This window comes from Muntiacus reevesi, chromosome 2, assembly GCF_963930625.1.
Source record: "Muntiacus reevesi chromosome 2, mMunRee1.1, whole genome shotgun sequence".
Classification (NCBI taxonomy): Eukaryota; Metazoa; Chordata; class Mammalia; order Artiodactyla; family Cervidae; genus Muntiacus; species Muntiacus reevesi.
In genome coordinates, this window is record NC_089250.1 from 36,898,459 (window position 1) to 36,910,797 (window position 12,339).

General features: G+C 46.0%; 1 protein-coding gene across 2 annotated transcripts in view; it reads right to left on the reverse strand.

Annotated features, from left to right (window-relative positions):
• BFSP1 (beaded filament structural protein 1) overlaps positions 1-12,339 on the reverse strand; it is a 52,049-nt gene that overhangs the window by 5,876 nt on the left and 33,834 nt on the right. For both annotated transcript variants that reach the window (XM_065921266.1, XM_065921265.1), the window contains exons 5-6: positions 10,513-10,620; positions 4,027-4,247 (exon numbers count right to left, since the gene is read on the reverse strand). In XM_065921266.1, coding sequence (XP_065777338.1) covers positions 4,027-4,247; positions 10,513-10,620 — 329 coding nt within the window. The remainder of the gene's footprint in view (positions 1-4,026; positions 4,248-10,512; positions 10,621-12,339) is intronic.

Consider the following 12,339-nt stretch of genomic DNA (forward strand, 5'->3'; position numbering starts at 1 on the left):
CATCACCCTAATGCCAAAACCTTACAAATATGTCACAAAAAAAGAAAACTACAGGCCAATATCACTGATGAACATAGATGCAAAAATCCTTAACAATAGTCTAGCAAACAGAATCCAACAACATATTAAAAAGATCATATATCATGACCAAGTGCACTTTATCCCAGGGATGCAAGGATTCTTCAATATCTGCAAATCAATCAAAGTAATACACCACATTAACAAATTGAAAAATAAAAACCATATGATTATCTCAATAGATGCAGAGAAAGCCTTTGACAAAATTCAACATCCATTTATGATTAAAAAACCCTCCAGAAAGCAGGCATAAAAGGAACATACCTCAACATAATGAAAGCTATATATGACAAATCCACAGTAAACATTATCCTCAATGGTGAAATATTGAAAACATTTCCCCTAAAGTCAGGAACAAGGCAAGGGTGCCCACTCTCACCACTACTATTCAACATAGTTTTGGCCAGAGCAATCAGAGCAGAAAAAGAAATAAAAGGAATCCAGATTGGAAAAGAAGAAGTAAAACTCTCACTGTTTGCAGATGACTTGCTCCTCTACATAGAAAACCCTAAAGACTCCACCAGAAAATTACTAGAGCTAATCAGTGAATACAGTAAACTTGCAGGATATAAAATCAACACACAGAAATCCCCTGCATTCCTATACACTAACAATGAGAAAACAGAAAGAGAAATTAAGGAAACAATTACATTCACCATTGCAACAAAAAGAATAAAATACTTAGGAATATATCTACCTAAAGAAACAAAAGACCTATATATAGAAAACTATAAAGCACTGGTGAAAGAAATCAGAGGACACAAATAGATAGAGAAATATACCATGTTCATGGATTGGAAGAATCAATATAGTGAAAATTAGTATACTACCCAAAGCAATCTATAGATTCAATTCAATCCCTATCAAGCTACCAACGGTATTTTTCACTGAACTAAACAAATAATTTCACAATTTGTATGGAAATACAAAAAACCTCGAATAGCCAAAGCAATCACTAGAAAGAAGAATGGAACTGGAGGAATTAACCTGCCTGACTTCAGGTTCTACTACAAAGCCACAGTCATCAAGACAGTATTGTACTGGCACAAAGACAGAAATATAGATCAATGGAACAAAACAGAAAGCCCAGAGATAAATCCATGCACCTATGGACACCTTATCTTTGACAAAGGAGGCAAGAATATACAATGGAGAAAAGACAGTCTCTTTAACAAGTGGTGCTGGGGAAACTGGTCAACCACTTATAAAAGAATGAAACTAGAACTCTTTCTAACACCACACACAAAAATAAACGCAAAATGGATTAAAGATCTAAACATAAAACCAGAAACTATAAAACTCCTAGAGGAAAACATAGGCAAAACACCCTCCGATATAAACCACAGCAGGATCCTCTATGACCCACCTCCGAGAATATTGGAAATAAAAGCAAAACTAAACAAATGGGACCTAATTAAAATAAAAAGCTTTGCACAACAAAGGAAACTATAAGCAAGGTGAAAAGACAGCCTTCAGAATGGGAGAAAATAATAGCAAATGAAGCAACTGACAAATTATTAATCTCAAAAATATACAAGCACCTCCTGCAGCTCAATTCCAGAAAAATAAAAGACCCAATCAAAAAGTGGGCCAAAGAACTAAACAGACATTTCTCCAAAGAAGACATACAGATGGCTAACAAACACATGAAAAGATGTTCAACATCACTCATTATCAGAGAAATGCAAATCAAAACCACAATGAGGTGCCATTTCATGTCAGTCAGAATGGCTGCTATCCAAAAGTCTACAAGCAATAAATGCTGGAGAGGGTGTGGAGAAAAGGGAACCCTCCTACACTGTTGGTGGGAATGCAAACTAGTACAGCCACTATGGAGAACAGTGTGGAGATTCCTTAAAAAACTGGAAATAGAACTGCCATATGACCCAGCAATCCCACTGCTGGGCATACACACCAAGGAAACCAGAACTGAAAGAGACACGTGCACCCCAATGTTCATTGCAGCACTGTTTATAATAGCCAGGACATGGAAGCAACCTAGATGCCCATCAGCAGACGAATGGATAAGGAAGCTGTGGTACATATACACAATGGAATATTATTCAGCCATTAAAAAGAATACATTTGAATCAGTTCTAATGAAGTGGATGAAACTGAAGCCTATTATACAGAGTGAAGTAAGCCAGAAAGAAAAACACCAATACAGTATACTAACGCATATATATAGAATTTAGAAAGATGGTAACGATAACCCTGTATGCGAGACAGCAAAAGAGACACAGATGTATAGAGCAGTCTTTTGGACTCTGTGGGAGTGGGAGAGGGTGGGATGATTTGGGAGAATGGCATTGAAACATGTAAATTATCATATGTGAAACAAATTGCCAGTCCAGGTTTGACGCATGATACAGGGTGCTTGGGCCTGGTGCACTGGGGAGGGATGGGGGGAGGGAGGTGGGAGGAGGGTTCAGGATGGGGAACACATGTACACCTGTGGTGGATTCATGTCAATGTATGGCAAAACCAATACAATATTGTAAAGTGAAAAAAAAAGGAAAGAAAACCATGGAGGTATAGACGGTTTATGCATGTACATGCATAAAGACGATGGAGATTCAGATACTTTATGTGGAGATGAGATGCAGGCTTAGGTGATAAAGATATAAGTGTACCCATAGATAGTGTAGATACAGGTGTATGTAGATACAGATGTAAGTGATATAGGCGTCGATACAGATGATGTGGTGATGGACAGGGAGGCCTGGCGTGCTGCAATTCATGGGGTTGCAAAGAGTTGGACACAACTGAGCGACTGAACTGAACTGACTGACTGACAGATGATGTAGATGTGGGTGGAGATAGAGATGCAGATGTAGATGATGTAGAGGTAAGTGCAGGTGTAAGTGTAGGTGATGCAGGCATCAGCATAAATAGAAGTGTTGAAGATGATGCAGGTACAGAAAATGCAGACGTGAGGTAGATGTACATGTAGATGATCCAGACAGACGTAGATGGCAGAGTAGGTCTCAGGTGTAGATACAGATGATGTAGGTGTAGGTGATGTAGAGGCAGGTGTAGGTGTAGATGATACAGATGTAGGTTATGTGATGTGGGCGTAGCTACAGATGATGTAGAGAATGTAGGTGTAGTGTAGATGTACACACACAGATGCTGTAGATACAGATGTGGGCATAAGTACACGTGTAGGTGCAGACACGGTCACATAGATGAACATGGAGGAAATGGAGAGTAACTGATGCAGGTGTAGATGTGAATGAGGCTGAGACAGAGACAGAGACACTTGCCAGCGGAGTTCATGTCCCAATCCATCGTGCGGAGAAGACCAGACAGCCTGCTGGCAGCCACAGTACTGACTGGCCAGGTGCTCAGAGTCACCATGGCAGCAGCAGTAATAACACCAACTGCTCTGAGCGCTGGTCCAGTTCCAGGTACTATTCAGGCATCTCACCTGCAACATCTCAATAACCACACCTAGTCATCCTTTCAGCTAAGATATTCCTGTCCCCAGAGACCTGTGGAGCCTAAAGACACCTTGACACCCAAACGCTCCCACGGTCATCTTCATCACCCATCCCCTCCCCCCACCATCACTCATGCCAGAGTCCACATCTCTGTTGCAAACCCATTCATCCTCTGCCTCCCCCACTGGCATTCCAGCCCCATGAGGTCCTGGATTTGGGGGTCTCCTTCTGGTGGCTCAGATGGTAAACAATCTGCCTGCAATGGGTTGGGAAGATCCCCTGGAAAACAGAATGGCTACCCACTCCAGTATCTTTGCCTGGAGAATCCCCTGGACAGAGGAACCTGGCAGGCTACAGTCCAAGGGTTCACAAAGAGTCAGACACAATTGAGCAACTAACACTTCACTTTCTGGCCACATTCCCTACAGCCTGGAACTGGCACATGGAAAAACATGGAACAAGTAAGTGGCTCTGTGCCCATGGGTTCTGCCCACCCCAACCCCACCTGTTGCCTTCATTCTCGATGATGCGATGATACCGGTCCAACTCGTTCCTCAGGGTCTGCTGGGCGACCACCAGCTGCCGGCAGTCATAGGATGACCTCTCCAGGCTCCTCTCCGCCTCTTCAATCTCCTTCCGCAGGGTGTCGATCTGCTCGTTGTAGAGCTGAATCTCATCATCATAACACTCGTGGGCGTCTCTGATGGCTTGTTCCAGGGCCGCGGTCTGCGGGCAGAGTCACAGTCAGGAGGACACCCAGCCACCCTCTCCCTTCAGACACAGACACAGCAGTGGAGAATCCAGACGGTGTACCCAGTTGTATTTGTCTTGTTGGTTTGTTTCTCTGTCAGCAGAGAATCTTTAAGCCACAGAAGCATCCCTTGATGCTTGTATCAGCATCCCCGGAAATCAGCCTTTAGTGGAGCCCCGACCCAAGGCAGTAGGAAGACGAGAAACTCAGAAAATAAAAACTACTTCCTGGACTAACATATACAACTCAGGGTACATTCTTCATACTTTACTGAGTTTGCATGAAAAAGTAGTAAAAAGAAGAACATGGACTAAACAGATGAGATGCTATCAATAATTAAAGGGGGGAGGGAATTTCCTTCATCTTATTCAATCACTACGGCACTTCAATTTTCTCCTGATTTCTGACCAGTAGAGTTACATATATGTTTTGATAGCTAAAATATGTGTGTGTGTGTGCGCTGGCACTTATGTAAAATAACTTCAGAGAAATGCTATCTATATATTAAAGCAGGACAAGTCAACATTAAGGTAGGAAAATGAATAGAGATTCCTCATCTTCACTTTAAGAGCTGTGACAACCCACAAGCAGCCACAAGCTGCTTACTTATTTACAAGTTCAGTACAAGCTCGCTTTCCCACGGAGAAAAGATCTAACAGGCGTGGCCAGTCCTCAAAAGCAAAATAAAATATGTAGACTGAAACCTACTTCATCTGGAAGAGCGCTTGTCAAACTTCAACACGCATATGAACCACCCAAGGATACAGTTTTGTTCAGATTCTGACTCAGCAGCCCCAGTGGGACCGGAGGGGCCGGGTTTCTAAGTGGCTCCCCATGACTGTGGCTCTGGTCTCTGGGCCACACTCTTTGAGTCATGGGGGAGTCTGAGTCTATCCTCACATATGTGCATCACAGGATGCCTGACACATGCAGTTTAATGACCACACTGGACAACATAGAGGGTGATTATTCCTGAGAGCCCGACCCTTCACTATGTACAGATAAGGTCATGAGAAGCAGAGATGGGCAGGAACTGTCCCATACTGGAAGAGGCTGAGGAGACAGGACACCTGAATGCAGGCAGGACCCAGGATCAGGCAACCTGTGAACAGGGTAACCGGTGAGATTTCACGCAAGTCTCTTACCAGTCTGATCTGTTCACCAATGTCCTGGTTTCAACCTTGGTGCTTTGCTATTTGGATGTTGACTTTGGGGGAACTGAATGAAGAGTATGGGAAGACTCTGAGTTATTTTTACAGCATCAGAGTAGTCTAAACTTATTTCAAAATAAACCAAGAGAGTTTGGCCAGGTTTCTGTTCCTCATTTAAAACTGCCTCCATTCAGGAAACAATCTAGATGTCCATCATCAGATGAATGGATAAAGAAGCTGTGGTACATATATACAATGGAATATTACTCAGCCATAAAAAAGGAATGCATTTGAGTCAGTTCTAATGAGGTGGATGAACCTAGAGCCTATTATACAGGGTGAAGTCAGTCAGAGAAAACAAACATCATATATTAATGCATATATATGGAATCTAGGAAGATGGTACTGATGAACCTCTTTGCGGGGCAGCAATGGAGATGCAGACATAGAGAACAGACTTGTGGTCAAGGGGCAGGGAAGAAGAGGGAGAGAGTAGCATGGAAATATATACATTACCGTATGTAAAGTAGATCACCAGAATTTGCTGTGTGACTCGAAATAGCAACCCACTCCAGTACTCTTGCCTGGAAAATCCCATGGATGGAGGAGCCTGGTAGGCTACAGTCCATGGGGTCCCAAAGGGTCAGACTCGACTGAGCGACTTCACTTCACGTCAGAGCTCAAACCAGCACTCTGTGACAACCTAGAGGGATGGGATGGGGTAGGAGGTGGGAGGGAGGTTCAAGAGGGAGGGGACATATGTGCACCTATGGCTGATTCATGTTGACGTTTGGCAGAAACCAACATCATACTGTAAAGTAATTATCCTTCAATTAAAAATAAATACATTTTAAAAAATAAATAAAACTGTCTCCATTCAAACAGTCTCCTAGGACATCAAACACCAAGGCACAGCCTCTGACTCCTGGTGTGGCCACACCCTCTTAACCATACGTTCCAGGAAAGGCTTCCATGAAGGGATTCAAAGGACCCCTCCAGACCTGAATCTCAGAGACAAGCAGCCATCCAGGAGTGGGTGAATCCCCACGTAAGACTCTCCGTTTCCATGGAGTGGTCCTGAGAACAAAGCCTGCAGGTCACAGACCAGGGTGGCTGGTGTCCATCAACCCCAGAGTCAGCTGGGCAGTAGGAGAACATGAGAGCTGGACACGCTGTCATCAAAGCTCACCTTTCTCCCACGTGAACAGGAAAGAGCTGTGCCCAGAGCAGCCATGTGTTAAAGCTCAATAATTGAAACCTCCTCCATCAGAAAGAGGGGTGCTCAGAAAAAAACAATAAAAGCCCCCCTTTCGGCAGCTCAAAGGGGGTTAACGAGATGATGTCTCTGAGGATACTGACTTCCGTGTGGGCTTCAGACGCCGTCTAGCACCAGACTGACCGTAGGTGAAAGAGACCCTCCTTCCTGGAGCCACAGTCCAGCTTGGTCACAGGGTCAAGGACAGGGTGTCACAGAACCCACGGAGAGGCCCAAGGTGCGGGGGAGGTGGGGGGGCATCATGGAAGGCTTCCAGGAGGAGGTAAGGCCGGTCCTGGGTGCTGCAGAAGCAGAGGGACTTGCAGAAAGAGGCGTGAGAAGCCGAGAGGCGAGCACCAGGTCTACAGGGGTGGTTAGGAGAGGAGAGGGGAGGAGAGCTGCCTACTGACAGCCCCGGGTCACTTCGAGAACAGAGTCGAGCTGATACAGGGGGCAGAGGCATGTGGCAGCTGCGGGCCTTGAAGCAGCCTGAACTTCACTGTGAGCCAGGTGACTTTGCATTTCTGCCTGGACCATTTGGATCGACCAGCTGATATTCATCTCCCCACTTGGCTGCAGGCAGGAGCCCAGCCAAGCTCTGCTTGGTGTTCCTGGACCTCACGTGGGGTTCACCAGAAACATCTGAGTGAAAGACAAGTGTTCTAGCACAGTTGTGGGACCTACCTTTGCACACACAGTCTTCAGGGATCCCGAGTTATGCCTCACGTGAGCCCCATCTGAAGGGGTGACTTCCTGCCTCAGTCCTCTTAGGCCCCCTTACTCCTTTGGGTCCAAGGTCATTTCAAAAAGGAAAAAGAAATCGTGTACTTCCCATATTACATGCCGTCTTACCAAAACCTGCCACCAGATGGTACTAAGGGACTTTCACAAGAAATGATGTCTGGGCAACACACTTCTGCAAAAATCTGCCTTTTTTCACTTTCCTGTCACAAAAACTCAACTGATGCAACTTAGAGAATTTAGAGGGCCTGTCCTTTCTCAGGCACCTGGAATAAGTACCATCTCATGCATGGCCCACGTTCAGGGGTCTCACGTGTGATCCACATTCAACCTCAAAAGCAGAAGCCCCCAGCTCCAATCGTGGGTACTGTTGTGGGCAACCTGCAGACCAGTGTTCTCAAAGCTGGCAGAGCCACCCGGGGATGCTTGTTGAAGGAGATGTTGGCCCCTCCCCAGAGTCCTGATTCCAGAGGTCTGGGGCAAGTCTGTGAATGCCCTAACCATATGCAGAACCAGCTGCCACAGCCCTGCTGACTGGAGCCCTCAGGCTGCAAGGAGCACTGCCCCCCACCGTCCCCACCACATCCCCAGTCCTAGCCCTGGCCTCACTGAGGGGCTATGCTGACCGGCCTCCCTGGGAACACACAGCTTAGCTACTTCATCTGAAAGTCATGGCAACATCAGCAAAAAACCAGCCGTGAACATCTCATGAACCAGGCTGTGGAAGGCCCAGGCCAGGAACATGAGTGGCCCAGATGTAGAACATCCTGGCTCAGCGTGGGATCCCACCCCCAAATGAGTGACCGCCAAGTGTGGTTCCTCGGCTAGCAAGAAACACCTGGACTTCAGAAAGGCAGGTTCTTGGGCCACAACCCAGACCTACTGAGTCAGAAACTCTCAGGTGGGTCCAGACATGTGTGTGTTTTAATTTGAGCTAATCAGGCAGACTTTTGGCCCCGGTGACCTTTACCCCTTAGCTTCTGCCCAAGACTCTGTGGTGTTAGCTGGCAAAGGGACTTTGCAGATGTAAGCAAGGTTCTTAAGCAATTGAGCTTAAAAAATAGGGAGATCATTCTGGATTATTCCTGATCACATGAGCCCTCAAGAGTAGAAATCAAAGACAGCAGATGCATGAGAAAGAGTCAATGTCCCTGAAGATGGAGGAGGCCACCCACCAAAGAGAGTGGGCGGCATCTGGAATGACTCCTGGCAGTAAAGAAACAGGATCCTTGTTCCCACAGGCACACAGAACAGAATTCTGCCAACGTGACTGGGCTTGTGTCCACTTCTCCAAATGCTTATTCACACACACACATGTACACACACACATGTACACACACCCACACATACACACACATACAACTTATACACACATATATGCATACACATGTACACACATACAAAAATATGAACACATTATACACACATGTGCACACATACACACACAAACCCTCCCTCCATCCTCTCAGAGCCTCAGAGAAAATCACATATTTATCAAGTCACCAAATCGACACGTCTGGTCCTCAAGCCACAGTTTGTCGCCAGAGCAGGACGAGTTTTAAGGGCAGCCGGGGTCTCTGCCTTGGGGACCATGAGCAGACCCCCATGTGCTTTCCGAAGCCCCTGAGTCACTGCACAGTGAGGGGCATGTGGTGCGTGGGGCAGGAATAGAGATTCTGGACTCAGGGCCTGAAATTTGGTAACACTGAGAACCGACGAAAAGCACCATATCCCACAGGGCTCCAACATGTGATTCTTCTGGTGGCATTGGTGGAGTAGAGACAGAGAGTAACATATAACATTTAATGGTCTACGTGGAGGCGCAGATTTTTTAAATTCTTGTTCTCTAGTCCTTTACATGTACGTGTCAAACCAAACGTCAATTTACTTTTGGATTTGGGAAATGTGGTCAAACAAGAAGGAGTGTGTTCTAACCCAGTGTCACCATCAGAACAGCCAGATACATGGAACCAGAAAAAGAAACTGGAGGAATCACGGAGGTGCCCCGCAAGGCTTGTGAACCACAAAGGAAGCCCGTAGAAATAGGATTGAGCTTTTCTGGTGAGTTCGGTTTGCAAATTAAGTTTCACCAAGAAAAGAAAAGGGGAGGGTTAAAATGCAAAGTTTTCACTAACAAATTCTGAGCAGAAGCAAATGCAGAAACAGTCTGTCTCTCCAGGGCTGCAGTCAGATTTCAGAGAAGAGAGTTCAGGTCAGAAGCAGGAAGCACAGATTCAAGTGAGTGGAGGACTAAAAACCCCAATCAATCTGTGTCCATTTCTTATTTTTAACCAACAATTTTAAACTGGGCAAAACAAGTTGGTTATGCACAGGTGGGAGCTTACCCTTGGTGGGGGAGGGGGCCTGAGGGAACCTCTTGGGAGCCAGAAATTAGTGGGATCTATTGTCCCTGCTTCTCTGGTGGCTCAGATGGTAAAAACGTCTGCTTGCAATGCGGGAGACCCAGGTTTGATCCCTGGGTCAGGAAGATCCTCTGGAGAAGGAAATGGCAACCCACTCCAGTACTCTTGCCTGGAAAATTCCATGGATGGAGAAACCTCATTGGCTACAGTCCACGGGGTCGCAAAGAGTCGTACACAACAAGCGACTTCACTTTCACTTTCACTGTCCCCTCTGGCCCAGAGCCTTTCCAGTCTGAGCAGGAAGGGCAGTGTCCTGGGCAGCTCTCCGTCTATGCAGACAGCTGGTCATCCCCCTAGGGATGCTGTCTGTCACTTGAGGGCTGGGCACACAGGTGTGCCAATTTGTGAGAATTTACAGTGAGACAAGGCTTCCCTGGTTGCTCAGTGGTAAAGAATCCACGTGCAATGCAGGAGATGCAGGAAATTTGGGTTCAATCTCTGTGTCGGAAAGATCCCCTGGAGGACGGCATGGCAACCCACTCCAGTATTCTTGCCTGGAGAATCCCATGGACAGAAGAGCCTGGCAGGCTATACAGCCCATGGGGTCACAAAGAGTTGGACACAACAGAGGGACTAAACAACAACAAAACAACACAGTGAGACAAATGCGTGCACATCTCTGCAGGCTCGAGACACCAGAATGAACCTGCAGACGGAGGGTGGGGCGCACCTGGGCCTGCAGCTCGGTTCTCTGGGCCTGTAGGAGGCAGAGCATCTCCCGGCCGTCCTCCAGCTGGCACTGCAGGGCGGCGGCTTCCCGTTCCGTCAGGAGCTTCTCCTACACAAAGAAGCCAGACTCAGCATCACACACTTGTCATGGGAGGAAACACGGAGAGGCGGGGAGAGGTCTCCTGTGATCTGCACATTCACATCCCCCCCAGATTCACAGGTTGAGGCCCTGACCCCCTCCCACCATGGGAAGGCATCTGGGCTGGGACTTTGGCAGGAAGGGAGGTGGAGATGAGTTCACTAGAGTGGGGCCCCCATGGTGGTATTAGCGCCCTTACAAGCAAAGAAGGAGGCACCAGGACCTAAACGTGCTCTGTAAAGTGAACATGAATCCCTGAGCATCTTGCTGAAATGGGGACTATGACTCAGTGGGTCTGCTGGGGGGTCTGGCTGGAGATTCTGAGGTTTTCTCAAGTTCCCAGGTGATGCTGAGGGTCTCTAACAATCACTAAGGCCATCAAACTAGGTCTGGACAGTTCTACGTTCCTACAGCTTAGACAAATAGGGCTACAAGGAAACAAACTATTAAGATTTTATAAGTGTGCTCTGATTTAACACACCTTTGAATTAAAGCGGAAAATGTTTGCAAAATACAATAAAGTGTCTGGAAAGAAATCTCTGACAAAGAAAATTATGTTTTAGGAAAAGCTGTGTTTTAGACCAGTTCACTTGTGACTTCCCAGGTGGCACTAGTGGTAAAGAACCCACCTGCCAATGCAGGAGACATAAGAGATATGGATTTGATCCCTGGGTTGGGAAGATCCCCTGGAGGAGGATATGGCACCCTACTCCGGTATTCTTGCCTGCAGAACCCCATGGACAGAGGAGCCTGGTGGGCTACAGTCCATAGGGTCACACAGAGTTGGACACAACTAAAGCAGCTAAACACACATACACACAGTTCACTTGGCATCAATGGTAAGCAATGTGGACAAGAACATCCCCATCAAGGCCAGAAAAAGTAACCCTTCTGCCTCTCAGATGTTACCTGGCAAGGTTCAACTATGTCCCAAAAGCAAATTTGGGGATTTCTTTAGCTTTGATATAAAAAGTTAGATTCAAATAAACATAAACCAGTCAGCTAACCTTGCCCACTGGTTCTGCAGGATGTGGGCTTAGGCAGGCTTCTATCCTAAGTCATCTTTGCAGTAAAACACAGAATCTCTGAACAGTCCACAAAACCCTGCCCTCAGTGTAACACTTCTCCAGAGAAAGACCACATGACATTTCTGTTTTAATCTGTATCCTTCTCAGTCTATTTCTACACATACCATATCATGCATCACAAAATCCCATAAACCACAGTAGGAAAAAATATAGGTCAATATCCTGTTGAATTGTTAAACAGCTGAGTGAGGAAGGAATCTGGAACATTATACTGAGAAAACAGTTTTACACCCAAATCCCAAAACAGTTTCAACCATCTCTAAGCTGTCCTGACAGTTTTCATGCCCCAGACTTGGCTCATCATTAGCAGGGCCTGACGTGAAAAACACAGTCACTCACTATCTTCAATTTTCTGGATTCAAAATTATGGTCAAATTAATAAGGGGAATAAGAAAACAAACAACCCAATTACATATATATACATATGTATATATATATGCAAAAGACTTGGGTCTTGGTCCAACAAAGAAGATTCGTGAATCATAGATACATGGATGGCAGATAAGCATCCATATGTCTTGACTGAAAAGATACTCAACAAGGAATTCCCTGGTGGTCCAGTGGTTAGGATTCTGTGCTTTCACTGCTGAAGGTTTGATCC